At 44.9% G+C, this 25,862-nt stretch overlaps 5 protein-coding genes and 1 long non-coding RNA gene across 12 annotated transcripts; 3 read left to right on the top strand and 3 right to left on the bottom strand.

Moving 5' to 3' along the window:
• Positions 1 to 1,158: 1,158 nt before the first annotated feature.
• On the bottom strand, positions 1,159 to 4,428 carry LOC117854937 (uncharacterized). 3 transcript variants are annotated; one of them, XR_011898163.1, is made up of 4 exons: positions 4,106 to 4,428; positions 3,833 to 3,906; positions 2,718 to 2,926; positions 1,159 to 1,477 (listed from the first exon to the last, which is right to left on the bottom strand). It is a non-coding gene; the product is annotated as an uncharacterized lncRNA (long non-coding RNA). The 3 variants fall into 3 exon arrangements; XR_004640399.2 differs by lacking the exon at positions 3,833 to 3,906 and having other exon boundaries at positions 4,106 to 4,158; positions 4,254 to 4,425; XR_011898162.1 differs by lacking the exon at positions 3,833 to 3,906 and having other exon boundaries at positions 4,106 to 4,425.
• Positions 4,429 to 8,760: 4,332 nt separating this feature from the next.
• LOC117858448 (uncharacterized) lies at positions 8,761 to 10,149 on the top strand. Its single transcript, XM_034741518.2, has one exon. The coding sequence runs from the start codon at positions 8,863 to 8,865 to the stop codon at positions 9,847 to 9,849; it is 987 nt and encodes a 328-aa protein (XP_034597409.1). The 5' UTR covers positions 8,761 to 8,862; the 3' UTR covers positions 9,850 to 10,149.
• Positions 10,150 to 12,423: 2,274 nt separating this feature from the next.
• LOC117858449 (pre-mRNA-splicing factor CWC21) lies at positions 12,424 to 15,384 on the top strand. Of its 3 annotated transcripts, none has more exons than XR_004640967.2 (3): positions 12,424 to 13,103; positions 13,495 to 13,685; positions 14,778 to 15,384. XR_004640967.2 is itself a non-coding variant. In XM_034741519.2 (2 exons), the coding sequence occupies exons 1-2, from the start codon at positions 12,742 to 12,744 to the stop codon at positions 13,610 to 13,612; spliced, it is 480 nt and encodes a 159-aa protein (XP_034597410.1). In that variant the 5' UTR covers positions 12,432 to 12,741; the 3' UTR covers positions 13,613 to 13,894. The 3 variants fall into 3 exon arrangements, 1 of the variants encoding a protein (XP_034597410.1); XR_004640966.2 differs by lacking the exon at positions 14,778 to 15,384 and adding an exon at positions 14,319 to 14,749 and having other exon boundaries at positions 12,442 to 13,103; XM_034741519.2 differs by lacking the exon at positions 14,778 to 15,384 and having other exon boundaries at positions 12,432 to 13,103; positions 13,495 to 13,894.
• Positions 15,385 to 16,587: 1,203 nt separating this feature from the next.
• On the top strand, positions 16,588 to 17,449 carry LOC117854619 (uncharacterized). Its single transcript, XM_034736847.2, has one exon. It carries the CDS (start codon positions 16,811 to 16,813, stop codon positions 17,189 to 17,191), a length of 381 nt encoding a protein of 126 aa, XP_034592738.1. The 5' UTR covers positions 16,588 to 16,810; the 3' UTR covers positions 17,192 to 17,449.
• A 237-nt stretch (positions 17,450 to 17,686) lies between these two features.
• On the bottom strand, positions 17,687 to 21,306 carry LOC117854620 (uncharacterized). 3 transcript variants are annotated; one of them, XM_034736851.2, is made up of 6 exons: positions 21,130 to 21,306; positions 20,420 to 20,581; positions 19,101 to 19,236; positions 18,913 to 18,994; positions 18,191 to 18,307; positions 17,687 to 18,015 (listed from the first exon to the last, which is right to left on the bottom strand). In XM_034736851.2, the coding sequence occupies exons 3-6, from the start codon at positions 19,217 to 19,219 to the stop codon at positions 17,965 to 17,967; spliced, it is 369 nt and encodes a 122-aa protein (XP_034592742.1). In that variant the 5' UTR covers positions 19,220 to 19,236; positions 20,420 to 20,581; positions 21,130 to 21,306; the 3' UTR covers positions 17,687 to 17,964. The 3 variants fall into 3 exon arrangements, with proteins under 3 accessions (XP_034592742.1, XP_034592741.1, XP_034592739.1); XM_034736850.2 differs by having other exon boundaries at positions 20,447 to 20,581; XM_034736848.2 differs by lacking the exon at positions 20,420 to 20,581 and having other exon boundaries at positions 21,130 to 21,304.
• A 2,022-nt stretch (positions 21,307 to 23,328) lies between these two features.
• On the bottom strand, positions 23,329 to 25,412 carry LOC117855684 (uncharacterized). The gene is made up of 5 exons (XM_034738065.2): positions 25,226 to 25,412; positions 24,325 to 24,460; positions 24,154 to 24,235; positions 23,872 to 23,988; positions 23,329 to 23,700 (listed from the first exon to the last, which is right to left on the bottom strand). The coding sequence occupies exons 2-5, from the start codon at positions 24,441 to 24,443 to the stop codon at positions 23,650 to 23,652; spliced, it is 369 nt and encodes a 122-aa protein (XP_034593956.1). The 5' UTR covers positions 24,444 to 24,460; positions 25,226 to 25,412; the 3' UTR covers positions 23,329 to 23,649.
• Positions 25,413 to 25,862: the final 450 nt, after the last annotated feature.

Below are 25,862 nucleotides of genomic sequence, written 5' to 3'. Positions count from 1 at the left end.
CCAGTCCAAGATATCTGTTGTGTTGTATACTACGAATAATATTATCTACGAGTATATATTTTTTTAGATGGACGTGGTCACGTGGATCTATCTACCTACTGCTACCATATCTGTTGCTGCAAGCTTGGATGCTTTTCACGGCACGCAAGGCCGATCCCGTTGTGTGTTATATCGCTTGTGCAAATCAAATTCGCATTGCACACTTGATCGGCCGTCGTGTCCTGGCTTACGCACGCGCAGACGCTCCAGCTCTATTCTTTCCTCCACAAGTGCTCCTGTGCTCGTTCCACGACAGTCTATCTAATCTATTCGCGTTCTGAACAGAACAGAAACGATCAGGGCCGAAGCGGCCAATTCCTTCTCGCGACATCCATCCATTCTCGCGTTCGCTGGCTGTGGCCGGCCGGGCGGCCGTCTGTCCGGGTGGCGGGACGGCCGCAATCATGGAGGCGGCGCCGGCGGAGTGGCCGTCCCAACCAACCGCGGCAACGCGTGTCGGCCGCGCGCGGCCTCCGCCTGCGCGGGGGATGGCGGCGCGGCTGACACGAGGCCGGCCTGCCGTTTCCGAGGGATATTGGGAGATCGAGAGCGGCGACGCGACGGCAGCGGGCAACGACACCACTTTTGCCGAATCGTCTGGGCGCTTCCGCTTCGCGTCGGAGGAGGATGCGTACGGTTCGACGGCAGGTGAAAATATCAGAGGGAGGGAGGCGGAATCTCTCGCGGTCGACGCGACACGTGTGGGAGCCGGGCGTTAAAAGTCAGCCGGCAGGAGCATCTGCACGAATCAGAGGCCCTGAATCCTGATGAACCCACGCTGCTACGTCTAGTGCTACTGTTTTTTTTTTTTTTGAAAGAGACGGGTCCAAGGCGATCCTGACTTGCAGTTTGGCACGTCCCGTACAGCCGCTCTGTTTTGGGAAAGCAAAATAGATTAGCTTTCCGTTTTTAGCAACAAACCTCATGCACGTAGCTGTGGCTGTCGCTGCAGGCAGCAGGCCTTCAACTTTCTGCCTGCCCACTGCCCCTCCGAACGTAATCCAGAAAAAACAACTGCACATAAATTTGCCCAGAAATAACAACTGCACATAATTTGCCCAGAAATTTTCTGAAACTGCACGCAAGCAAATCTGCACATCATTCTGATCATGCAACATCTCAGCAAATTCTTTGGCAGCCCTATGTATACTTCAAACTATTTTGCTTTTAGTTCTTCGTACAAAAGCAACCTGATCTGATTTTCTTAAATAATACCCATTACAAGTTCAAGTATTTGCATTCTCCGTGCACAACCATATGACCTGCCAATGCAATGATCATAACTAAGTTGGGCCTTTGCAGACAATTAATTCTAATCTGCATACAATGGTATGATGTGTGTTTGCATTACATCACAAGCAAAAATGATGTTCATTAACAATGACTGCAAACAAATGATGACTACACATTTGCTTCCCCTTCCTGACCACTTCCTGACCTGCAATGCGTTTAAGATAGAACATAATGCATAATTAGAGAAAATCACTAGATGTTGAAGACTTTGTAATATTTCACCTACTTAAAACATTAGACTGCCCCTACCTATAAAGACACAAATATAGGGCTGACCAGAAAAAAGATGAACCGACAAAAACTAGCATTAATAGAGGACAACTGAAAAAGACACATGTAAGATCATAAAAGTTGTGCTAGCTTCTGTAGTTAGTCAGTACAATTGGTCAATTGCTAATAGTTTGTTTGTGATCTCCTACTACTGAAAGCAAAGCATTACAGATTGAACAAGGGGCAATATGGAAAACAAATGGTAACGGTATTGCCTATAATATCACTGTTTTTGCTTCATGCTTCTCAACAGGTAGCTACGTTGATCAGTATAAAAACAAAACAGATGAAACATTGTCAGACCATTGAAAAATGTTTAAATCAGAACACAAAAATGCTAGATTAAAATGAATAATTTGCTAGTTTATTTAGCATATGTTGCTTACAAGATGAAATGTGGGCTCAAAATGACAAAGAGGACGGGATGTGTATTGAATCCAGCAACAACTCTGTCTAAATACCAATGCTGGTAGTTCTACGTGACCTAATATTAAGGCATCCAATCAAATGAATTATGAAATTCCCAACGAAGCATTGCCTAATGGAGTACACTATTTTGCCTACACATAAACATACTATTGCCTAATCAGAATCATATTATTGCCTAATGAAGCCTATTATTTTCGATAATCCAAGGCCATATTATTTCCTAGTTTCTGGCCACATTACTTCCGATTCATTAACCATAGTTTTGCCTAATTCATGCTCATATTATTGCCTAATTGGGAACCATATTTTTTTGCCTAAATACTCTTCCTAATATTTGCTACTTCAGAATCATAATTCATAATGATATTATTTCCTATGTTAACCTAAATGACATAGGAACCAACTGCTACTATAGAATAAAATGAAGAACAGTAATACGCCTAACTAAAAATAATACTTTGCCTAACTAATAACAGTACTTTGCCTAACTAATAACAATACTTTGCTTATCTAAGTACAGTAATTTGCCTAAGTTATATAAAATGGACAGATCCAAATTCCAAAACCACATGTACACATGAAAGTAAAACTTTAACCAGCATGTTAGAGGGGGGAAATATTGTTTAATCATCCCACTCTCACATGCTAAATAAAATGTTATGTGGTAAATAGCAGAAATATCAAACCTTACAGAGACTTGTGGCTCCTTCTTTTGCAGTGACATCAGTAACACGGGATACATCAGCTGCTGCACGTGGAAGCAAATTCTTCCCAAATGACGTCAAGGAAGCTATAACATGAGAGTAGCCCCATTTTTCTGCTGAACAGAATAGAGTAGCTCGGCTCACGGATCAACCAAAAGATGTGCCAAGGCTTCTGAATCAGCAATAAGCACCTGCAGGGAAGAAACTGATAAGCAAAATGCAAAAGCTAAAACAAATAAACAATACTGCCTTTCAAATCGTATAAATGTACAGGATGGTAAAAAGCCTGTCTTTCCATTTTTCTTAAGGAAAAATTCAATTCAGAGACAGCATGGTTTAGCTAAGCCACCATCGACTGGGATAATGTGCAAAAAATAAAATGTGAGTGCAACTAAATACATCTAACCTCACAGAACATGATTATAGATATCAGACACACATGAATTTCAGTTGATGGTGTAAAATTACTAACAAGCATGAGCGCTGTCCAATCAAAAAAAGGGAAAAACTCAAACAGATATTTTGTGAAACACTAATGAATCTATAAAAAAATTTGAGGATACTGAACTGAAACTCAATTGTATCAAGCTTTTCTCTGCGATTTAACCAAGGCTCTCATACCTTAAAAATGTACATAACAAGTACAAATGCTGTCATTTAATTACTATATTTTTAATGTTGCTATGTCTGAATTTACGACTTAAACACACTAGTACTTGCTAAAGAAAATAATTTTCAGTGTTTTTCAACTATGAACTCTGCTGATACAAAAAGACATGACAAACAAACAGAAACACTAAAGCTCACTTATGCTATGCTTTTGGCCCAAATATCGCACAACATACTGATAGCTATGAAATGTCGGCATGTGTCTACTGTGCTTAAAAAAATATGGGCCTGTTCGCTTCAGCTTCTTCAGTCGGCTTATCAGCCATCAAACAGTGTTTTCCTCTCACAATAAATCAGCCGTTTCAGCTTTTCAGCCGGCTTATAAGCTGAAGCGAACAGGCTCTGATGCTACATACTCTAGATATACCATTTTGATATGAACAATAGATAGCAAATAAAAATCTACGAAACAGCAGATCGTAGTTCACCTTCATGTGAAGTAACAAATGCAAAATCCCCCCAAAAGACCTAAACGATGATTCATCTTCGATTTGCACTTTTCCTTGCAGCAAGAAATGGACGCATTAAAGTAGAACCAAACTCAACGGATCCAGACATGCGGGGCCAAAAAAAGTCCCTAATCATGTCCCCTCCGCCTCCAATTTGCACTATCCCCCCACAGCAAAAATCGACAGACCCGAGTGGAAACCCAAATTGCAGGCGCGAGCAAAAATTCCCTAAATACAAAAACGATGACTCACCTTCGTGCGCACCCATCCACCTCTCGTACTCCTCGCCTCCAATTTACAGTCCCCTGTAAGAAATCGATGGATTCGAGTACTCGTGAGGCAAATCGACTGAAAACTTAGAGATAGATAGAGCGGGGAATGAAATACAGTCGATTCGCACAACTCGCGGAAGGATCCAGACCCAACCCCGGCTCTCCACCTCGGATTGGCGCTTCCCCTCCTCCAAATCGCCGGAATCGAGCAGTACATAGGCCAAATCGCCTGTGAATGCAAGAGGGGAGAGACTAGGTGTTTGGATCTTTAATTCGACTAAATTTGTGTCGCATCAAGCATGAGTTAATTATAAAACTAGTTACATATATGGAGATTAATTTCCGAGATGAATCTATTAAACCTAATTAATCCATCATTAGTACATATTTACTGTAGCATCACATCGTCAAATCATGAACATTAGGTTTAATAGATTCGTCTCACAGATTAACCTCCATTTGTGCAATAAGTTTATAATTAGTCTATGTTTAATACTCATAATTAATATCTAAATATTTGATGTAACCTGAACTTCGGAACTTTATGAGAGACTAAAGAACCAAACGAGACCTAAACCTAGAGACAAGAGAGAGATCGGTGAAATGAAACGAGTTAATGCCTCGGTAGAAAACTCACCGCTCCTGTGACAAGTGGGCCCGGTGTGCGGGGCGATAGAACTGACGCTAATGTAGATACGCCCTCCGATAGCACGTGGAGATGCCACTTATTGAGAAGCTATTTTTAAAATGGCACATTGGAAAGAGAATTTGTTTACATTTATACTATTTTTTCTGATGTGGCGAGCCACGTCCCCTTGCCAGCATGGATTGACCGGGCAAAATAACTTTCCTATCCTCACCTTCTTCCCTTCTATCTAGAAGCTTCAGCAAGGTCTGTTCCGATGTACGGACCCTACTTGACAGCGCCTCACCTTTTTCCTCCTCCACTCTATGATAGATTGCCCCTACTTGTCATCACCTACCTTCCATGGCCGTCCATGGCGCCCCAATCCTCCCCCCGTCCATGCCCGTCGCCCCCGTCGTCTCCACCGGCACACGACGCCTGCCCCCCTCCGTCGCCGACTCCAGCCCCAATTTGGCGGTCTTTGATCCACGCCACAAACTGCACATGCCACGTCTTCCTCCAGCCCCTCAACACGCCACCATCCTCCGCCACCTCGTCGTGCGGCCCCATACGCCGCCGGTCGCACTGCCCCGCTAGAATAAGATCTTCCATCGCGCACCGGTGCCCCACGTCGTCTACGTAACCGCGTCGACTTCCTCCCACCGGCCCGCACTGCCCAGCCTCCTCCACCGCGCGCCCTCCAGCAACTTCCTATCCTAGCCTCCTCCGCGTCCCCTCCAAGTGCCCGGGAGGTGCGCCGTCTCCAAGAGGTGGAGGATTCCGGCGGCCGCACGCCAGCCAGATGGCGCCATCGGACGGCGATGAGCGCGCGCGACTGAGAGGCTTGCTGTTCATTTGTCAACTTCACCCTTTCTCATCCATGGTTGGCTGGAGGTGGAGGAAGAAGGGTGGATCCCAGCCGTCATTGAGATAGGAGGGAGGAAGAGAGGAAACAGACACGCTTTGGAGGAAGAGATGTAAGGGTAGAAGGGTCATTTTACGTGGCAAATCCATACTAGCATGACGAGGTGGCTTGACACATCAACAAAATGGCAAATGTGTTGGTAAACTTTCTCTCCGGTGGCAAATATGTAGGTGCCATTCTAAAACTAGCATCTTAAGGAGTGCCCGTTCTAAGGATGGCAAATCATTAAATATCCCGATAGCACATGGGTGGAAGATAGAGGCGGCCGTGCCGCTGAGCAAAGTTAGGACCAGTTTGGTAGGGCTCCAGCTCCAGCTTCTCCTACGGCTCCAGCTGAAGCCCCAGTTTGGTCAAAAATAGCTCCATCCCTAGAACACTAGAGGAGCCGGAGCCATTTTATATGGAGAAGCCAGAGCTAAAAAAAAGTGGCTCCTCCGGCTCCTTCTCATTTTAAGAGGAGCTGGAGCCCTATCAAACTGGCCCTTACAGCCGATTCTGTGCTTACGGCTGTTTGGATTCATGGACTAATTTTTAGTTCGGGTTACATCGGATGTTTGATACCAATTAGAGGGACTAAACGTGAAATAATTATAAAACTAATTGCATAAGCCGTGGTTAATTCGCGAGACGAATCTATTTAGTCTAATTAATCCATGATTAGCACATATTTACTGTAGCATCACATGGTCAAATCATGGACTCGTCTCGTGAATTAGGCTTCATTCATGCAATTAGTTTTGTAATTAAACTATATTTAATATTTCTAATGAGTATATAAAAATTCGATGTGACAGGGTAAAGTTCGAGCTTTCACGGGTTTTTGTCATTACTTTTTTTTAATAAACAACCAGCGCGTTCGACGGAAAAAAATATAACATTGTATCGAAGATTTGTATCGAAGATATGCTTCACAAACTCATTTTCGGTTCGTTGCGATAGGGGACATGGGGAAGGTGTTATATCATATATCTTATATTATCTGATACGGATAAGGAAAGAAAGCGTGCTAAATATGTATAAGAAAATATCGAAGAGAAAATAATTAAAAAATTACTACATATTGGGTAATTTTGAGGATCTCTTTGGCACGGTTTACCAGCTTCTCAAGGAGCTCTACCAAACAGGGGAAGTGAAAATGGCTTCTTAAGGAGCCTAAAAAACCCGTTGAGACAAGCTTACCGATGGAGCCGGAGCCCAAATAACTAGCTCCCCGTGGCTCCACCTCCACCTCCATCCGTCCTTGACAAAAATACCCTCACTGTGTAGTGCTTGTCGATGGAGGCGGCGTGGGTGACCGAGCAGGAGCGTGCAGCCGAGATGTGGGCAAGCAGGCGGAGATGCAGCATGATGACGGAGAAGAACAGCAGGGGTGCAGCACGGCGCGGCTAGAGCGAGGTTGCGGAGAAGCTATGTGGCGGGGATAGAGAAGAACGGCGAGGGCGCGGGCGTAGCGGCAGGGACGACAGAGCCACGGGTTGCGCGGCGGAGGATAGGGATGTACAGGAAAGGGAGAAACTAATAAAATAAGCTAGAATTTTCTACCGGAGAAAAAAACGGTGAGAAAAAAGAACCGGAAAGATGGGGGGATGGAGCCATGAAGGTGTTTTTCTCATATAAAAAAAGAACGGGTTTTCTAATCATATAACAAGCAATTAATTTGATTATTGATCTATATTTTGTTCATTGATCTTACTTCAATCCATATGAAATCACATTATAAATTCAAGAAGAAAATAGCTAAAACCATATTGGACATTTTACTACTCCTATGCATCTATGAAAAATCAGATCAAGCCGTTTTGCCAAATATTTTCCAAAACTAATTTCAAATAAACACAAATTATAAACTAACATTAAACATTCAATTCATCCATTCAAACATAGTTAAGGGCATATAGGACATTTAATCTTTCATATGCATTCAAACGTAGTTAACGGCATATAGGACATTTAATCTCTCATATGCATTCTTAAAATTACAGGAGAAGCTGTTTTGCCGAACACTTCCCAGAATGGTTTCAGCTTCACCAGAGAAGTTGCTCCACCAGAGGAGCTACAGCCGAAGCCGTTTCAGCCACAACCATAACCCTGCCAAACTAGCTCTGAGATACAACACGTTCCAACACCGTGCCCTCCTCTTACCCAATGACGTTCCAACCATGTGACCCTCCGCACCTACAACATGCTTTAGACGCATCGAGCCGCCCCTTGCGTGTACGGTACTAATAACACGAGTGCTGCCGCTCGCCGACAAATAATATATGAAGGGGGCGTTTGGTTCCTTTACTTATTTTTAGCACGTGTCACATCGAATGCTTAGACACTAATTAGAAGTATTAAACGTAGACTATTTACAAAACCCATTACATAAGTGGAGGCTAAATGGCGAGACGAATCTATTAAGCCTGATTAATCCATCATTAGCAAATGTTTACTGTAGCAACACATTGTCAAATTATGAACTAATTAGGCTTAATAGATATCGTTTAGCCTCCACTCCACTTATGTAATGGGTTTTGTAAATAGTCTACATTTAATACTCCTAATTAATATCTAAACATTCGATGTGACGGGTGCTAAAAATAAGTCAGAGGAACCAAACATCCCGAAGTTACATGGATAAAATCATTCATGTCATGTGGTGGCACGGTCGCAAAATGCATCCACGTGGGCACGTGGCATTCATGTGATCATATATGCACATATTTGATAAGTTGATGCATCTGTTCATATGTTTTGCTACTTGATATAAGTACCCAAATTATTATATGGTGGGTGCATTTGACTCTAAATTTTATAAATATTTTTGTACATAAAATATTCAATTACGCTGCTGCCTCTCCTCGTTCTCTCTTGAACTCTTTCTCGTTGTTAGTGGAAATATTTTACATTAAATTTCATAAACATTTTTGTACACAAGAAATTCTCCCTAAATTTTCCGGGGTGTGTTTCCCTTTTTTTTTTTGAGAAATTTCGAAAATTGACTCTAAATTCGTAAACCTTTATTTGACACCCTTACGTACGTGTCAATGACTTAGAGTGGCCCCACGTGTTAGTGTGCTTGAGACGCTTACCACCAATTGGATCTCTCTTTTTTGTCTGCAATTTGCATATCAAAACAGAGACCGAAATTCGTCTTCTCCCAATCCTCCGGTTCCGGCCTCAATCATCGAATCTCCCCACCACCATGGCCGGCTCCCACCTACCCCATCTGCTGCTCCTCCTGATCCTCGCCGCCGGCGCGCCGGGACCCTCCAGCGCGCGCCACGTCATCACGTTTGCCCCCGCACGCGGCGTCGGCCCCGCGTCCGTCGCTTGGGACCCCACGGCGCAGCACTTCGTCGTCGCCGGCGGCGGCGACGCCGTCCTCTCGGTCTCCGACGCCGGGGTCACCGAATCTATCGTCTCCTCCGGCGCATCAGCCGTCGCCGTCGACGACCGGCGGCGCCGCCTCCTCGTGGCGTCCCCAGGGTCCGTCTCCGCCTTTGATCTCCGCTCCCCGCGCCCGCACCGCCTCATCCTCTCCACCCCGGTCCCGGACGCCGCCCCGCCGGGCGGCATCGCCGTTGACCCGCACACGGGTAATGCCTTCCTCACCGTGGGCGCCCGAATCTACAAGCTGTCCGTTGATGGCGACCTCGGCCCGCTCTCCTCCGCGACGGCGCTCGGGTCCGAGCCGCTGGCGTCGCTCACCGCGCACGTTAGCCGCGGGTTCCTGCTCGTGGGCCAGCCCAGCACGGGCAGCCTCCTCCGCGTCGACATGGAGGACGGCGCCACGAGGACCGTGTCGGGCGCCCTCACGCCCCCCACTCCGGTCGCCGTGGCGGTCCGGACCGACGGGGCGGTCGCTGTGGGCGGGGCCGGGGGCCTGCGCCTCGTCGTGAGCAACGATGGGTGGGTGTCGTGCGGGGTGCGGGACGAGGCGGCGCCCGCGCCCGACGGCCCCGTGGCCGCGGTGGCCGTGCGGGAGCGACGCCGGGTGTACGCGCTGGTGGAGGCGGGGACGACGGACGGGGGCAAGGAGTGGCGGATCGAGGAGGCGGCGTGGAAATCGGAGTCCGAGGGGGAGATGGTGGTGGGGCTCGTCTTCGTTGGCGCTGCCCTCGCCATCTTCATGTTCTGGAGGTTCCAGATGCGCCAGCTTGCCGGCAACATGAACAAGAAGATCAGATAGTAACAGTGCAAATTCCTCCCTTCCTTTGTTTTAGAAGAATCTGTATCCAATTGCTTTTGGTATGCACACGAGTTAGTGTAGGTAGATACTTGTGGATTAGGCAGTTACTTATCTATGAACTGTGAATCTGCTATCTTTCTTGGTTAGTTCTTGATAAGTTAAGGCACAATTCTGGAGCGATGCTCCTGGTTGCCAATTGTACCTGCAAATCTACACATTGTAATGGAAAAGGCCGTGCTAAAGTTTTGTAATGATGGTGAATTCCACTTGGTGCAATAAACTGATATTAGTTTGACGATATTTATACTTGGTTCAAAGATACTATGCAGTTTCTAATTTGCATTTTGCATTATAGCCAGCCTTGGAGGAATGTGATCTGTGCATCATGTCAGAACTTCAAATATGTTAAAAACTGGCAGCTATTGAATTCTTTGAGTTCAGAAACTATTTTGGCAGGCCCATTTTAAGTGTGTATACATATTAGCCTACTCTGGTTTCTCACTTTCTCAAGGTAGAAGGCTTCTATAGCTTATTATAATCAAAACCATAACTGCTTACTTCTTAGGCCTAATTAGAGATGGTTAAGGCAATTCTGGTATGCTTAGTAGTGATTTAGGACAGACACTATAAACACAGGTGCGGCCCTCATCGGAATGAACCAGCCCACAGATCTTCTGGTATCAATGAGATTATGAGGATTTGTTCTTGGGGATTGTGGATTAGGTAGATGATCCTCCCCTACTATTCAGGTTATCAATGTCAAACTACATGTACTATTGTAGGTATGGGTATATAACATCCTAAAAACAACAATCTCCAGTATGCAGCAAACAAATCAAGTATTACAACCAAGACTGCAGGTTCCGAAGAAAATTACAGTAGGTCACTACCTATGCATTAATGCTCTCCTGACAATTGAATAAAATTACATGGATTGTTGAAGATAATTATCTTAGGATTGCTTGATACTGTCTAGGAACCACATCACTTTGTCAATGACCTATCAATTGGAGCTGTCACTTTTATGGAGTAATAAGAACATAATGCATATGCAGAAGAATCTTTGACCCAATGGACTTTGTAGCCTTGAAAATCTTGCCTTTGAGTCTCCAATGCCTTTTATTCAGCATCAATAACAAGCATATATTAGTGGTTAGAGCTGAAATACCTTGCTTCATGTCTAAGATTACGAGCAAATATTGGATCTGATAAGTTATCGCACCAAAATGATCAAAGCAATTAATTTATTTGCGAAGGCACTCAATTCATTATTACCCAGATCTGTCATAAGTATGACCCCATGTTGCTTGTGTTCAACAGAGTACAGTCCAAATAGATAGTAGAAACCATTACGAATACACTTACATCCATAGGGCATAAAAGTAGAACAATCATATTCACAGTAAAGTTTGAAACATATATGGAAGTAGCTACTCTTTTCAGGTTTCTCAAAGTTTGAAGGAACTAATACTGAAAGTTAAGTCAACAACATCACGCAGAAGCTACAGTCAGGGGAAACCAACATATGCATCTTTTAGTGTTGCATTTTTATCCTAAGCTAAAATTCAGGGGAAGCCAAAGCTATTGTCAGTACAACGTAGGGTTTACTACCTATCAGAGGACTCTTATAGCTAATTCAATCCTTATTCCTTTCAATTTTAACTTATAGTATTGCATTGAACTCAACCATGCCAGCCTGGAACATATATAAAACAAAAAGGTCATCATTCTTACATAGCGAAATTTATAATTCCAGATCAAATCAGACTTACCTCAGTGTTGAAACTATCAGAATGAGGCATCGTTGTCCATATATTTCCGAGAGTCGGTATCATGAAGTCTTGCGGCTCATACTTCTATCTAAGGCTCGAAGCGATTGCAAAACTACCAGTGTTTAGCAGTTCCTATATCAGGCTAGTGATCAAAGCATGGCTTTAATTGCATAGAAAGTCCTTTTATTTATAGTTTGGTTGGTCGTCAAGCTCATTAATTAATGAACTTGTAGACTGCGTATAGTGTTTGAGGCAAAAGACAGCTTCTCGTATTTAAAACTGAATGGCTAGTTTAGTCACTCTTAGTTAGCATACTATTAGTTAGCATACTATTTTTTATAAGAATTCGCAAGCATATATAGCATTGGTGTAAGAGTTTCCATCAACTTCTACCATGGAGTTGATCCCATCATCAGTCCATTGATCTAGAGGGACTGACAGGAACTGTATCAAGCAGATATTTGGTTCAACCAGAACATTCTTTCATGCTGGTATGATGCATATTAATTACTCCCTCTGTTCCAAACTATAGGTCGTTTTAGCTTTTCTAGGTTCATAAATATTATTATGCATCTAGATATAGTGTATGTCTAGGCCTACAAAAGTCAAAACGACTTACAATTTGGAACGGAAGGAGTGTTATGTAAAATTGGTTAGGCTCCTCTTGTAATGTGAAATGCATAGCAATAATCCTCAAGTTTTTTCATACAAACTACTTTGGAGGATTGTGTGAACCAAGCAGCGATCCTCCATCAGATGTTCAACAGCATGTGCGGTTGGCTCAAAAAAAGGGTACTTGCCTCTCCATTCGACCATTTGTGAGATGATACGCCGAAAAAGCGGCTATGCAAGGATTCAAGAACTTGCTGGCGTCTCATTTTCCATGTTTCTTGAGAAGGCAACGCACTTGCAGTTGCAGATGAAACAGACTGCAAACTGGCCTTGTTGCGGGCCCCACGAACCCGGAGGCAACCTCTTTTCATCCCCGTCGCCACGCCACGTCCGAATTGGGCGTCCGAACCGAAACGCCGTCGAGCCTGACTCGCCTGAACCCAGCCCAAGCTAGGGTTTCCTCGCCGCGCCGGCGCAAGGCCACCACCCCCGTCCAACCGCCGCCGCCATGTACAACGGCATCGGGCTGCAGACCCCGCGGGGGTCCGGCACGAGCGGGCACGTCCAGGCGAGCAAGTTCCTCGCGAAGCCCCGGCCCTCTTCCTCCTCCGCCGCCGCGGCTGGCGGCTACGGGACCCCCAACCCTCCGCACACCGGCTCCGTCCTCGAGAGGACGCGGAAGCCCAACAAGGACATCCTGGAGCACGACCGGAAGCGGCAGGTGGAGCTGCGGCTGCTCGTGCTGAGGGACGCGCTCGAGGAGCATGGGTACACGGAGGCCCAGATCAAGGAGCGCGTCGGGGAGGCGCGCAAGGCCGCCGAGATCGAGGCGGCGGCGGAGGAAGGTGGGCCTCGTTCCCAGGGCAAAGGGTATGGCCGTGAGAAGTTCCTTTCTTGTTAATATGTTACCCTTTTGATTTTACCAGTTCTGATATATCCTCAATTAGTGTTCAATTGCATACGCACCAGAGGATGGTAGAGAGCGTTGTGATTTGTAGAAATAATGTACCTTCATGTTGGGTTTCGAATTATGCAGCTGAATTGAAATTGTTGGTTAAATTTTAGTTCCGTCTGCGTTTGTACCTTGTGCTCAAATGTTCATTCGATTGCTGTCTCTGATGTGCTGTACAATAATAGTTTCTGACAAGTTGGCACACCATTTTGCTTACATGTGTATAGCAGATTATGTGTTAATTCGTTTGCTGTTCTGTTTGTATGTGGTACTCCAATTTCCCCCTCACAAGATGGTAATTCTTCTCAGGTTCACAGACACTCAGAGCCACCAAGCTGCGGCACGGAAGGAGAACCAGCTTCAGACTATGAGGGCTGCTCTTGGGCTAGATGCAGAGGATGCACAGAAGGAGCGCTGTAGAAAGTGATGCGGAGCCTGGAGATCTTGTTGAAAGGAAGCAGGGGACGTCGAAACGACTCGCAGCAAGACCTGTAGGAAGGGTAAGCATGGGTGTAATTTTTAGATATAGACTATGATCTTGCAATCAAGAAGACGGAGATGTAGGAGAGTTTCGTCCTTGTGTGCTTATTACATGGGACCTATAACACACCAAAAGTATATTACTGTTAACTGAAACAAAATGTCGCAGTAGTATGCAATTGTTCTGGATCTGAGAAGTAAGAGCAGCATATGATAGATTTCAAACCTAGATCATTTGAAATATCAGAGCAATCGGAAATAAGAATGGATATTGGTTTCATACCTCGTATCACATTCTAGCGTTACAAGTCATTTAAGGCCCCCTTTGAAATGCAGGATTGAAAAAATATAGGAATAGGAAAAACGTGGGAATAGGATAGGAATGCATATGCAAAACAAAGGATCGGAAAACATAGGAATTTTACAAGAACAAGCTGTTGGATGAACCATAGGATAAATGCAGGAAACAATAGTGTGTGTAAAGTTGATGAGAGAGGTGACCGTGCTCTTATATATCCCTAAACAACAGTATTATAAAAAAATGAAAAGCCTGAGACAGAGTCATCTTCTCCGTTCTTTTTACTAGTGGCTAGTGTTCTGTCCATCCGTTCCCATCCCTCCACATGCCCCTCTCTAATCTCTACGCACCACAGCTCAAGAGAGTTGGCTTAGCGGCGGCGAGTGGGCAAGCAGCAAACTGAGCGGAGCTCCCGGCGGCCGCGGCAAGCTCTGGATGAGCAGCGAGCAGTCCAAGGTGAGGATGTGGAGGCTGGAGGCTCCATCTACTGCAATGTGTGAGCAGTCCAAGGTGAGGATGTGGAGGCCCCGTCTACTGCAATGTGTGGGAGATCTAGCTGTGGGCCTGTGGCTCTAGTAGGAGACGGAATCTGGCTCTGGCTTGCCTAAAATTGGATCCGTGTCTCCGTGATGCAGTTCATCTAATCATCTGTAAAGAAGTTTTGCCATTTTTTAATTGCTCTGGGGTTTTATTTTTTTGACAAATTTCTTGTCAGATTTCATGTCACATGCAAATCTGTGTTCATGCTTGTTCTAGTTCATGTTTGTTATTGGTCTTTGTTCGATAGTTCATGTTTGTTCGTATTCTTGTCCAGTGCCTAATGACGACCTGGCAAGCGATTTGCCTCGATCCTCCGCACAAGTCAAGAAACAATGAGGTCTGAGTGGATGTTTTTTTCTTGTGGATTTCCTCTGGAATCGAATGCAAAGGAAAGTTTCCTCCATTTTTCCTGTGAGCAATTCCTGCGTACCAAAGGGCGCTACAGTGACTCAATCCATATGAATGGGAATCCTACATCTTTCCTATGTTTTTCCTCCGTTCTAAAGGAGGCCTAAATGTGATGAATTATGAGAAGCCACCAAGGTTGTCATAAAATTGGGTGCCACATGTTCATTGGCTGTTAACAATCTTAGCAGGGGTGAAGAAATAGAGCAGCATTGAAGCTTTTAGACCAGATAACTCCGCTGATCCCAGAAGAAGCTTTATTAATCTTAGACAATTATACCGAGGTGAATAGGTGGTACAATCACTAAGATCACTCCCGGCCTCTGCTCCTGGATGGATATAGATATTCAATCTTTTAAGTTTTTAGCAGCTCGTGAGAGAGTAAGTCTGATCTCAAAATTCACATTATTTTAGCAGCTCAATAAATCTTCCATTATATACACTGCATATGGAAACCTTCCACTATTATAAGCTGATGTCTGAAATGGTGCTAAGTTTGAAAAGAGCAGTGTTAAAAAGCTGGTGTTAAAAACGGCGCTAAATTAGAAATGTTTCTTTCCTCTGAAGATGGTGGTTGAAATCAGAATATTCAGGAGCCATGCCGAGTTCCTTGCCTTTGAAGGTGGAAGGAACACATGCAGAGTTCCTTAAGCCTAATAAATTCTACCGATTGTGTGATCTCTCTCTTGATTAGAATGTTCAAATCTCCGGATACTTCGATTTGTATTTGGATATCTCTGTCCATTTCGTCCAAATTTCAGAACTCTTTACGCTTCTGTTTGAACCCTGTTTTGTGGCTCACAAATGGGCTACACTGTTGTCTGGAAAAAATGTAGAGTCACACCCCTGCAGGTACGAACTTTGGCAGATAAACTAGTCCACTCGTTTTCGTAACTAATATGACGTGAAAAATCTGGATCATATTACCTTTTTCATTTTCTAACAGACGTGATCTAAAAATTTCAGATATTTTTTTTGTGTGTACAATTCTCAGGTTCATACGGCACCTCTACTTTCATAATATTCCTATTGATAAATGTGTACAAAAACAAATTCTGGTTCATATGCGACTTCCACTTTGATTCCCCTCCTGAACGCAGAGATATCCAATTCATGTTGGAATCGCCTCCCAACACTAGCATTAGCAATCGCAAATTCACAGTAGTAAGAGCAACTCCTGCCTGAGTACCGAAATTTGCCTCAAAAGGAAGAGGCGGTGGCTAGCAACCAGGTGAAACGAAATAGTTATCTCGGTTCATTTCTACTCGTTTATTTCCTCCCCTCAAACACGCAGGAAATCAAAATATCACTGTTCTAAGAAAAAGAGAGAAGGGATAGAAACCCTTACCAATGCACATCTTTTTTTGAACGAACAAGCACAAGAGTGTGTCTATTTCATTGATAAAGCATAGGTTACCAACACACATCGTCCACACATAAGATAAGTTTTTTGTTTTCTACTGTTTCCCCCGATCAATCAATAAGACAATAACCGATGAGTTTTCCCCCACTCTAATTGTTACATTGTCCCTAAGTACGTCTATTCCTGTTCTTATGTTGCTTGGTCGTCGTCACACAACAACTGGAATACCGAATACAACACCTCCAACATTTTCTTGGTGCCAATTTATACCCTGTGCCGTATCAGATCCTACGAGAAGGGTCTCTTTTTCCATGTCTATAGATACCAAATCTTTTGCAATAATGCTCAATTCGACTTATTAAACAGAGAAACCATCTGCAGCGCATGGAATTTTGATACATTTTTTGCGGGAGAGATTTGGTTTGAGTTGATTTCTGGCACCCCATCAATAAATAAATATAACGAGAACCCTCCCCAGGAGATTGCTATATTCCGTTGCACTTTCCGTTTGCACCACCGACCACGACGAACCATCGACCATGGCCACCGGCCTCCTGAGCAAAGTGTCCATCGCCGTGGCCGCCTACGCGCGCCGCTTCACTCGCCGGCTCCTCCGCGCGCGGCGGCTCCGTCGGGGCGGCAGCGCCTGCCTCGGCAGGCAGCTCGTGCCAGCCGACGGCGGCTGTGGTGGCGATCGCCAGGACGGCGGGCAGGAGCAGGGCGCGCTGTGGCGGCGGGCGATCCTGATGGGGCGGCGGTGCGAGCCGCTCGACTTCCCCGGCGCCATCCACTACGACAGCTTCGGCCGGCGGCTCGAGTCGCCGCGCTGCGGCAGCAGGAAGGCGTCGGGGGCGCTGTTCTGCCGCTCGTCGGACGCCGTCGACGAGGCCGTCGTCACGGCGGTCAGGAAAGCCAGCTAGGTGCTCCTAGCTGACTGCTACCCATCAATGCACCGATTTGCTGATGCCATGGTGGCGTTCTTGATCGGATGATCTTGGCGTGCATGTGTGTGGCTTTGCTTGTGTAAATTCTTTGATGTTTTTCCTAATGCCGTCATAGATCATATTATGCCCTAGTTTCTTAGTTTGAGTTAGTACATAGAATGCTAATTTTTTTGAATAATTATGCTAATTCTTCTTTGAGGAAAAGAATTATACAGGGTGTTATTATCATGCTAATTCATATACTCACTTTGTCCTAAATTACTATTCATCTTAGCTTCTCTGTCTAGATACGTAGTAGGTCATGACGTTCCCTGTCGTTTATGAGCCGGGCACAAGTTGCCGAAGCGAACCGGCGACCAGTTCGTTAGAGATCCATGGTAGTACGGCCCAAAGAACAGTCTTTGCAACACTGAATTATCAGTACGAGTACGTAAGGCTATTTCTCCAAACAACGGCGCACGAACCAACACATGCCTTGGCATTCAGAGTCTTATTCAACAACAAAAGGACGCAGTTAATGCTCCAACAGGACAGCGTCATGTTTTTTCAGAAATTGTTGCGTGACACGTGCAAATTTGGCACTGATATCGTACCAGTTGACGGTCTAAATTTCAGAATCTGTATCTGATTTCAGTTCTGCAATTTGCTGACTGACGTGGTCTGACATCAGTGTTCTAGCAAGACGACATTTTTGTACAAGATCTAGTGAAATTCTAGTTGCAATGATGCTACCACCAAACATCCTGCATTTAACCGCTTCCGTCGAGTTGCCCATGGGATAGGAGGTGTGCCAGATATTGCTGAAAAACACAGAACAAAAGTAGATATCAAACTTGTATACTGAGCAGCAAGAATATATCCAAACAAACATATGAACTTGGGCGTTTCCTTCTGATAAAATATAAATTTGTGGATGGTAAGCATCAAAGCATGTATAGCAAGCAGTGAATGAAAGACAAGTGGGTAAATCCTTACAGCATGGTACGCATAGGGTGGTTTCCCTTGCCGGTCAAAATGCTTTGCCATGATGGAGAACTCGATCGGACCCCAGTCATCTATTTCAAAACAATTACCTAATGCAGCCTTGTAAAGCTGCAAGCACAAAATAAAATCAGAACCTCTCCTCGTGCAAGTTGGCACAGGAAATAAAAAAAAAGCACTTCTAACATCTGCATAAAAAGAGATGACATGTAGATAAGTGTTGCGGAAATGCGTATGTTGCGTTGGATTTGTGGTCATACGAGAAAGGATCGAGTCCGGAATGAGGATATACGTGATAGGTTAGGGGTAGCACCAATCGAAGATAAGTTTATCCAACACCGGTTAAGATAGTTTGGACATGTCCAACGAAGGCCTCCGGAGGCACCGGTGCGTAGTGGAACCCTAAGGCATGATAGTAATGTGAAGAGAGACAGAGGAAGATCAAAATTGACATGAGAAGAGGCAATAAAAGAAGATTTGAAGGGATAGAATCTACCCAAAGATTTAGCCCTGGATAGGAGTGCTTGGAAAACAGCTATTCATGTGCTCGAACCCTGATTTGTGGTTCTTGTTGGGTTTCAACTCTAGCCTACCCCAACTTACTTGGAACCGAAAGGTTATGTTGTTGTTGATGTACTTCTAACATCTGCATATCATTGACATTTACAGAAGCTCGTGTACGTATTAATAACAAGACGTATATTCAGATTCCACACCTTTGCAGTGTCAGTTAGGAGCTCAGTACCAGCAGGGTATGAGGCATAATACTGGTCTGCTCTCGAGATCCCAGCCCTTGTCCTGTGAAAAGCTCAAGCAGAGCATACCGGCATGTGAGAACAATTGAACAAGTAATGAGGTTATGGAATTGTAAAAAGATAGGTAATAAGATTCAGAAGTGACATACGTATTGCTTGTGTAAGCATAGGTAATGAGGGTGGTGAAGCAGTAGAATCCAGCATAGGAAACCATGCGCCGAAACTTCTGGATCTTTAGGACCTCCTTACATTGATAAAAGAGATCCATCTCACTTCAGCTTGATGCTAGTTCAGAGGGGAAAGGAACATCAGTTTGACACAAACCAAGCTCTACAGAATAGCAAGATAATATGAAGCTGCATGCAGTATAATATTGAAAGTCATTCTAAGTAATCAACAAAAGATTCAGTATCTTAAACTACTTATACTAAATCCCGAGGTCCTAGTCCCAATACCGTTCAATCAAATTGACAAAGGCAAATCATTTGCATCTCCATAAGATCACAAAGCTTGGCAAGCAAAGCAACAATTTGAGCATAGTTTCTTCTGAAGATCACAGAATACTACATGGGCATGCAACAGAAAAGCAAAGGACCACCTCACCATTAGACAGTTTACAATTGATATCGGTTACTTAGATTGGATGCTTACAGGTTGTGCAAATGGTTGTGGCATTACCAACGTTTTCATGTTCTTACACGTTGCATTGTATTTTGGTTAAGCATTTCTTCTACACCTCTGGCTGTGTGCACAAACAGGTGATGACCTCCCTGAGCTCTGTCAAACTTAATCAATCTGCAGAATCTTTGCAAGAATGACATTCCAATTTCATCAATTATCATTCCCTAATCCTATAAACAACTACACAGATTTTTATGAAATAACCAAAGTATGAAACGATCAACGATGCACCCCACATGGCCAAATCTAATATGAACTTTGCTGTCTCAGCCATTGCTCTGAGAAATCATGTCTGGCCCCCAATCGCTATTCACTATACTCACCAGATTGCCGCATTGATTTCATTCAACACATCAGGAGATTCACCTCACATTGATAAAAACATATCATTCTTTGTACAGCTCAATGCTGGTTTCAGAGGAGGGGGCATCAGTTAGACACAAACTTAGCTCTACTCTACAGAATAACAAGGTGACAGGAAACTGCGTGTAACATAATATTGAAAGTCATGCTAAGTCAGCAAAAGAATCAGTATTTTAAACTACTTGTACTGAATCCCACGTTGCTAGTCCCAACAACATGCAATCAAAGTGAAAAGGGTGTCTGCATCTCCACAAAGCTCAGCAAGTTAAGCAATAATATGAGCATAGTTTCTTTTCTTTTTATGACGTTGAGCATAGTTTCTTGAGAAGGCACAGAATACTACATGGACATGCACAAAAAGCAAAAGTCCACCTAACCAAGGAATGTTTATAATTGTTATTTGTTGCTTAGACCAGATGCTTACAGGATGAGAAAATGGTGACAACATTACCAAGGTTTTCCATGTTCCTTCATGTTGCATTGAATTTTGGTTAAGCATTTCTGCTACAACACCTATGGCGGCATGCTCATACAACAGGTAACCAGCTCCCAGAGAAGTTATCACAACTAAACCAATCTGCAGAACCTATACAAGGATGAGATTCCAATTTTAGAAGTTAGCCATTCTATAATCCTATAAAAAATTACGCAGTTTTTTTATCAAATAACCAAAATACCAAATGGCGCATTCCGGTCCCCAATCCTTATTCAGTATTTCATATATTCACTAGGCTCACCACCGTGTGTCAGTGTCACATTGATTCAACATATCAGCTGATCCAGCTCGCATTTCACATAAATTCAATCTTTAATATGATAATGTAACGAAAGCACGCAGTGAAAATTGAAAACTGCAGGAGGATTTCTCTGGGGAATTTCCACAAACACCTCTCCCACATGCCTACTGAACGCCAATACATCTACCGATTCTTTCCTCTGAGAACCCTAGAACTGAAACCACGTGCCGAGTTATGGTTACACAACTCCACGTGAATTCCAAAAGGCAGGAGGATTTCATTTTAATAAACTCTTTGGCTTTGGGGCATCAGCTCTGAAGTCCAAACTCGAGCACTGGACGAGGAGGTGGCGAAGGAAAAGGAGGATGGGAGTGGAGGCACACAGAACAGAACAAACCTCCACCACCGGACGTCGTCGCCTCCCTCTCGCAGACAGGCTCGGGCTCCGAAGGCTCCGCCGCCGGCCGCCGCAATTTCCGCGGCGCCGGCAAGAGAAGTGGGACGAAAAGCTTCCCGGTACGGCCGTAGTACACACCACGAGTCCACGACGCGAGAAAGGGGAACTGGGCTTTGGGAACCGATTAAGTCGCCGTGGGCTTTCATGGCCTGTGAAGGCCCGTCTAGAGGTGGATTGAGGAGGTGTGAGTGACGTGGAAGCCAGGTGGTGGCGGTGGAAGCAGTAGCCCCGCAGTTTTTTGTAATCCCCAATACAGTAAATTGAGCGACAAGATGAGTGTAATAATTTCACTGCCATGGACCGTGGTTACACATTTTTCAAAAATGCAAACAAGACTAACTTTTGTTGGCACTGCCAATATTTCAGATGATATTTTAGGGGGTGTTTGGAAAGGGGTGCTAAACTTTAGCACCCCACTTTTAGCACTTGAACTCCCAAACAGGGGTGCTAAAAGGTGAGTGCTAAAGTTTAGCACCCTTATTTTATTTAGCACATCCAAGGGATGCTAAAAGGTGTTAATGGGTGCTAAAAGTGGTCCACAAGCCTACTTTTTCCCTAACTGTCCCCTCTCTCTCTCCTCTCCACTTTTCCCCAAGCCAGTCATAAATGAGGGCAATGTAGTCATTTCTCACCCAAGGTGCTAAACTTTAGCACTGTATCCAAAACAACCCCAAGTGCTAAACTTTAGCACTCTATTTCAGGGTGCTAAAGTTTAGCACTGTGCTAAAGTTTAGCACAAGGTTTCCAAACAGGGTGTTAGGACAGTTGCACGGTATGTACACCACTTTTAAGTACCAATTTAACATAGTAGGATCTCCAGTAGATTTTGCAAAGGACAATATATCTCTGCTCCACCGATTGAGTTTTCTACTGACTTGTGTTTCTTGAAGATTTTTTACCTCAAGATTCCGAACAGTCAGTAGCAACTTATTAAATGCTGGTCATTTATAAAATGGCAAGATTTTGGATTCTCGTTATCCTAGGGGATACTCAATTAATTTCAAGCCTACTCTATCAATAAATAAGCACCCCCAAGAAAAATATACAGTAGATTTTCAATTCCAAGTCTCCTGAGTCCTGCCCCACCCTGATGATCTCTGCCTCATCTGCTACAGCCGCCTACAGCCAGGCGAGGTGAGTGCCCACACCACACCACACCACACCACCGACCACCGCCACCGTCGATCGATGCCGGGTCTCCTCAGCAAGGTGTCGAGCGCCGTGGCCGCCTGCGCCCGCCGCGTCTCGCGCGCGACGCGCCGCCTCCTCCGCGCGCGGCGGCCGCGCGGGGACCGCAGGCAGCTCGTGCCGGCCGACGATCACCAGGAGGAGTACTCCGGCGACTCCGGCGAGGAGGAGGAGGGCGGCCTGTGGCGCCGGGCGATCCTGATGGGGGAGCGCTGCAAGCCGCTCGACTTCCCCGGCGCCATCCACTACGACAGCTCCGGCCGGCGGCTCCCGGCCGCGCCCGCACCCGCGCCCCCGCCCCGCGGCGGCAAGGTGGCGCCGGCGGCGGGCCCCGGCGCGCTGCTCTGCCGCTCGGCGCGCGACGTCGACGAGGGTGCTCTGGCGTACAAGAGGGCTAGCTAGGCTAAGCACGCGGCAGCTGCTCCCGATCGGCGGTCCGTGCTCGTCCGACGACGCCCATGGCGTTGCGCTGGGTTTTTTGCTAGATCGATTGCTAACTTGCGTGCACATGTTGCGTGTGGATGTTGTCATGGTTAATTTCTTTTGGATTTTGCAGTACATTTCTCAGTAAAAGCTAGAACGTAGAAGGCGATGATTACTCGAAATTATCTCGTGAATTTGCCTGAAGGTTTGCGCTTTTTGTGTGCATCTATACCAGCAGGCAGCAGTAAAACGGGGGAGAAAGAACGGGCCCAGTGCGAGTTTGCGACCGCTATGTTGTCCTTATATTCAAGAATGCAAGCTACCTCGTGACCAAGCATGTACGTGTGCGTAGCTCTCTAGAACCACTGTACCTCATGACCAAGTATGTATGCGTAGCTCTCTAGAACGACGACTGCACATTAACTCGCAGGCACGCATGCCAATTGCCAACTTGCCAAGAAACAGGTGGCTTCCTAGGCGACACATGGGCTGCTCAACAATGTTTTGGCACTCCGAGAGCCACGTACGTACTGCAGTTCAAAGATCATAATGTAAAATGGCCCAAAGGGCAAGATCAATGGTACAACTGGGCAGTATCATGCTCTTCTTTTTCTTCACAGAAATACTCGCACAGACTGGTACACTGGACCAAAATTCGGAATCTAGCTGTGTTTTGCAATTCTGACATCATTTCACGAGCCAGCTATGCTCAACATGTCAGCAACACATCCTTTCGTACAAGATACAATCCAGTGCAACCTCATTTTACTGAGGATGCCAGTATTACAATGCTTTAACCTAGGAACTACAGTTGAGCCTCCCAAATTTCAAGTAAAACACGTCATGAGTTCAACCGCTTCCATCGAGCTGCCCATGAGAGAGGAGGTGCGCCATATATTGCTGACAAAAAGTAGACGTAGATATAAGGCATGCAAATAGTCACAGGAAGCGATATTCAGATCAATATGGACAAAAGTGTTTTCTCCAGATAAAATAAAAACCTGCGAACGCTAAGCATGATTATAGGATTCACTAAATGAAAGGCAAGAGGGCAGTTAAATTAGAACTTACAGCATGGTAGGCATATGGTGGTTTGCCTTGCCGGTCAAAATGCTTTGTCATGATGGAGAATTCTATTGGGCCCCAGTCATCTATTTCGAAACAATTACCTAATGCCGCCTTGTAAAGCTGCGAACAACCAGATGAAATCAAACATTACTGCTCCATAAGCGATCATTTGATACATGAGAGAAACGAAATTGATACTTCTGACATCTAGATACTATATATTCAGACTTGCATAGATTTGTGGTTATAGATAATCAAAACAAATTTCAGCACCCACATCCATACCTTTGCCGTATCAGTTAGTAATTCAGTACCAGCAGGGTAGGAAGCATAGTACTGGTCAGCTCTAGAAATCCCAGCCCTTGTCCTACAATAAGCTCAGACAGGAAATACTAAGAACAAGAAGCGTGGAGTTCTGTAAACATGTACAAGAGAGGTGATTCAGCTGTGACATACGTGTTGCTTGTGTAGGCATAGGTAATGAGGGTACTGAAGCAGTAAAATCCAGCATAGGACGCTATACGTCGAAACTTCTGGATCTTGACGATATCCTTGCATTGATAAAAGATGTCCATCTCACAGCAGCTTGATGCTGGTGCAAGGACAAAGAGAGAAACAAGAAAAGTCAGTTGACTGACAAAAATATACACAATTATCAGCTGACAAAATAATGTCATCTGCAGCAGTCAGCAAGTTTCACCATTTTAGAGTGGCTATCTGCTTATAAAGAGCACAAATCCTTAGGATGTGTATAGCAATAACTTAATTGGTGGACAAAATCGAGAAGGGCAGGGTGGCTAAATAAATCCTGGCAAATGAAGAACATGATATAAGCATAGTCTATTGAGTGATCTTTCATGATATGCATTCATTCCTCATCACACTGGATTCTTGGAGAACGCAAAGTGGTTTTTAACAGACAAACACTAACAAGCAAAGAACTTGTATCGAGCTTAACATCATCAAACCTATGGCGATAGACAGTTGCGCACTAGTCAACCTATTCACCCTCAGAATCATTAGATATGAAGCACAGATGACTACAGTGCTTCTTACATCTCAAAACTCAAGAAAATCCCAGCATGGCAAAGCCCTACATGGAACCGAAAATAGACATCCCATTCTGTCATTTCCACAAACACCTTCCCTGCATGCCCCCAGCCAACTCCACAGAACAATACACCTTAACACTATGTGCACCTCAGAACCATTGAAGTTCGTAAAAGAGCCAAGCGAAAGGCGATAACACCATACTATAGTTCGCCAAGCTAATTGAGAATCGCAGCTCTATATTCCCACAGGTACAAATTTGGTCCCGAATCGAAGGAGATAAGGAAGTAGGGGAAAGAGACTCTACCAAAAAGACCTCCGGCGTCTGCGCGGCGTAGCGTCCCCCCTAGGTAGGTCAGTAGCGTAGCAACTCGCAGGCCGCCGCCGCCGCCGCCGCCACGATCGTGGTTGTCAGCTCGTCGTGGAGGAGCGAGTGAGCAGACGCAAATCAAAATTGCGAAGAGGCCACAGAGAATGGAGCAGCGCCAACGTGCGAAACGAAATGGGCTGGAGTTCAAATTGGGCCAGGCCGATGTGGACGTGAATGGCCCTTGTGTTGTTAAAGGACGGCTTAGTATATGGGCCATTTCCCCCCAAGGGCCGTGTTTGTGTCTTCTGCTGTTTTTCTTCTGTTCAAATTTTGCACCAGCTGGTGCTGCTGAGTGCTGACTAGTATGAAGTACCGTCGAATTTCTAAGAAAAAAATAGTCCAAATTCCCTAAAAAACAAAGTAGTCATTTATTTTGAACGCAAAGGTTTCATATCCATATGAAACGATTCAAAGTATCGCATTCAAAATGGTGATCGAATCTTGTGAGATCAAGGTATTAAGAGAAGTATGAACGAGCAGTTTTTAACTGACTGCATAATCAAGCGCTTCTGAAACCTTGTCGTGCGACGGTGTATTTTCTTTGGATATTTACAGTCTTCTATACATCGCAGAC

The sequence above is a fragment of the Setaria viridis genome, chromosome 5 (genome assembly GCF_005286985.2).
Source record: "Setaria viridis chromosome 5, Setaria_viridis_v4.0, whole genome shotgun sequence".
NCBI classification, from domain to species: domain Eukaryota; kingdom Viridiplantae; phylum Streptophyta; class Magnoliopsida; order Poales; family Poaceae; genus Setaria; species Setaria viridis.
The sequence above is the reverse complement of the archived record's forward strand: the minus strand, read 5'-3'. Positions and strand labels throughout refer to the sequence as shown.

Coding starts and splice junctions, on each gene's coding strand:
- LOC117855684 (XM_034738065.2), bottom strand. CDS start 24,443: ATGGACATCTTTTATCAATGCAAGGATATCGTCAAGATCCAGAAGTTT. Junction 23,989..24,153: donor TACTAACTGATACGGCAAAG/GTATGGATGTGG, acceptor GGTTGTTCGCAG/CTTTACAAGGCGGCATTAGG. Junction 23,701..23,871: donor CACCATATGCCTACCATGCT/GTAAGTTCTAAT, acceptor ACTTTTTGTCAG/CAATATATGGCGCACCTCCT.
- LOC117854619 (XM_034736847.2), top strand. CDS start 16,811: ATGGCCACCGGCCTCCTGAGCAAAGTGTCCATCGCCGTGGCCGCCTAC.
- LOC117858448 (XM_034741518.2), top strand. CDS start 8,863: ATGGCCGGCTCCCACCTACCCCATCTGCTGCTCCTCCTGATCCTCGCC.
- LOC117854620 (XM_034736851.2), bottom strand. CDS start 19,219: ATGGATCTCTTTTATCAATGTAAGGAGGTCCTAAAGATCCAGAAGTTT. Junction 18,995..19,100: donor TATGCTTACACAAGCAATAC/GTATGTCACTTC, acceptor AGCTTTTCACAG/GACAAGGGCTGGGATCTCGA. Junction 18,016..18,190: donor CACCCTATGCGTACCATGCT/GTAAGGATTTAC, acceptor TGTGTTTTTCAG/CAATATCTGGCACACCTCCT.
- LOC117858449 (XM_034741519.2), top strand. CDS start 12,742: ATGTACAACGGCATCGGGCTGCAGACCCCGCGGGGGTCCGGCACGAGC. Junction 13,104..13,494: donor CCTCGTTCCCAGGGCAAAGG/GTATGGCCGTGA, acceptor AATTCTTCTCAG/GTTCACAGACACTCAGAGCC.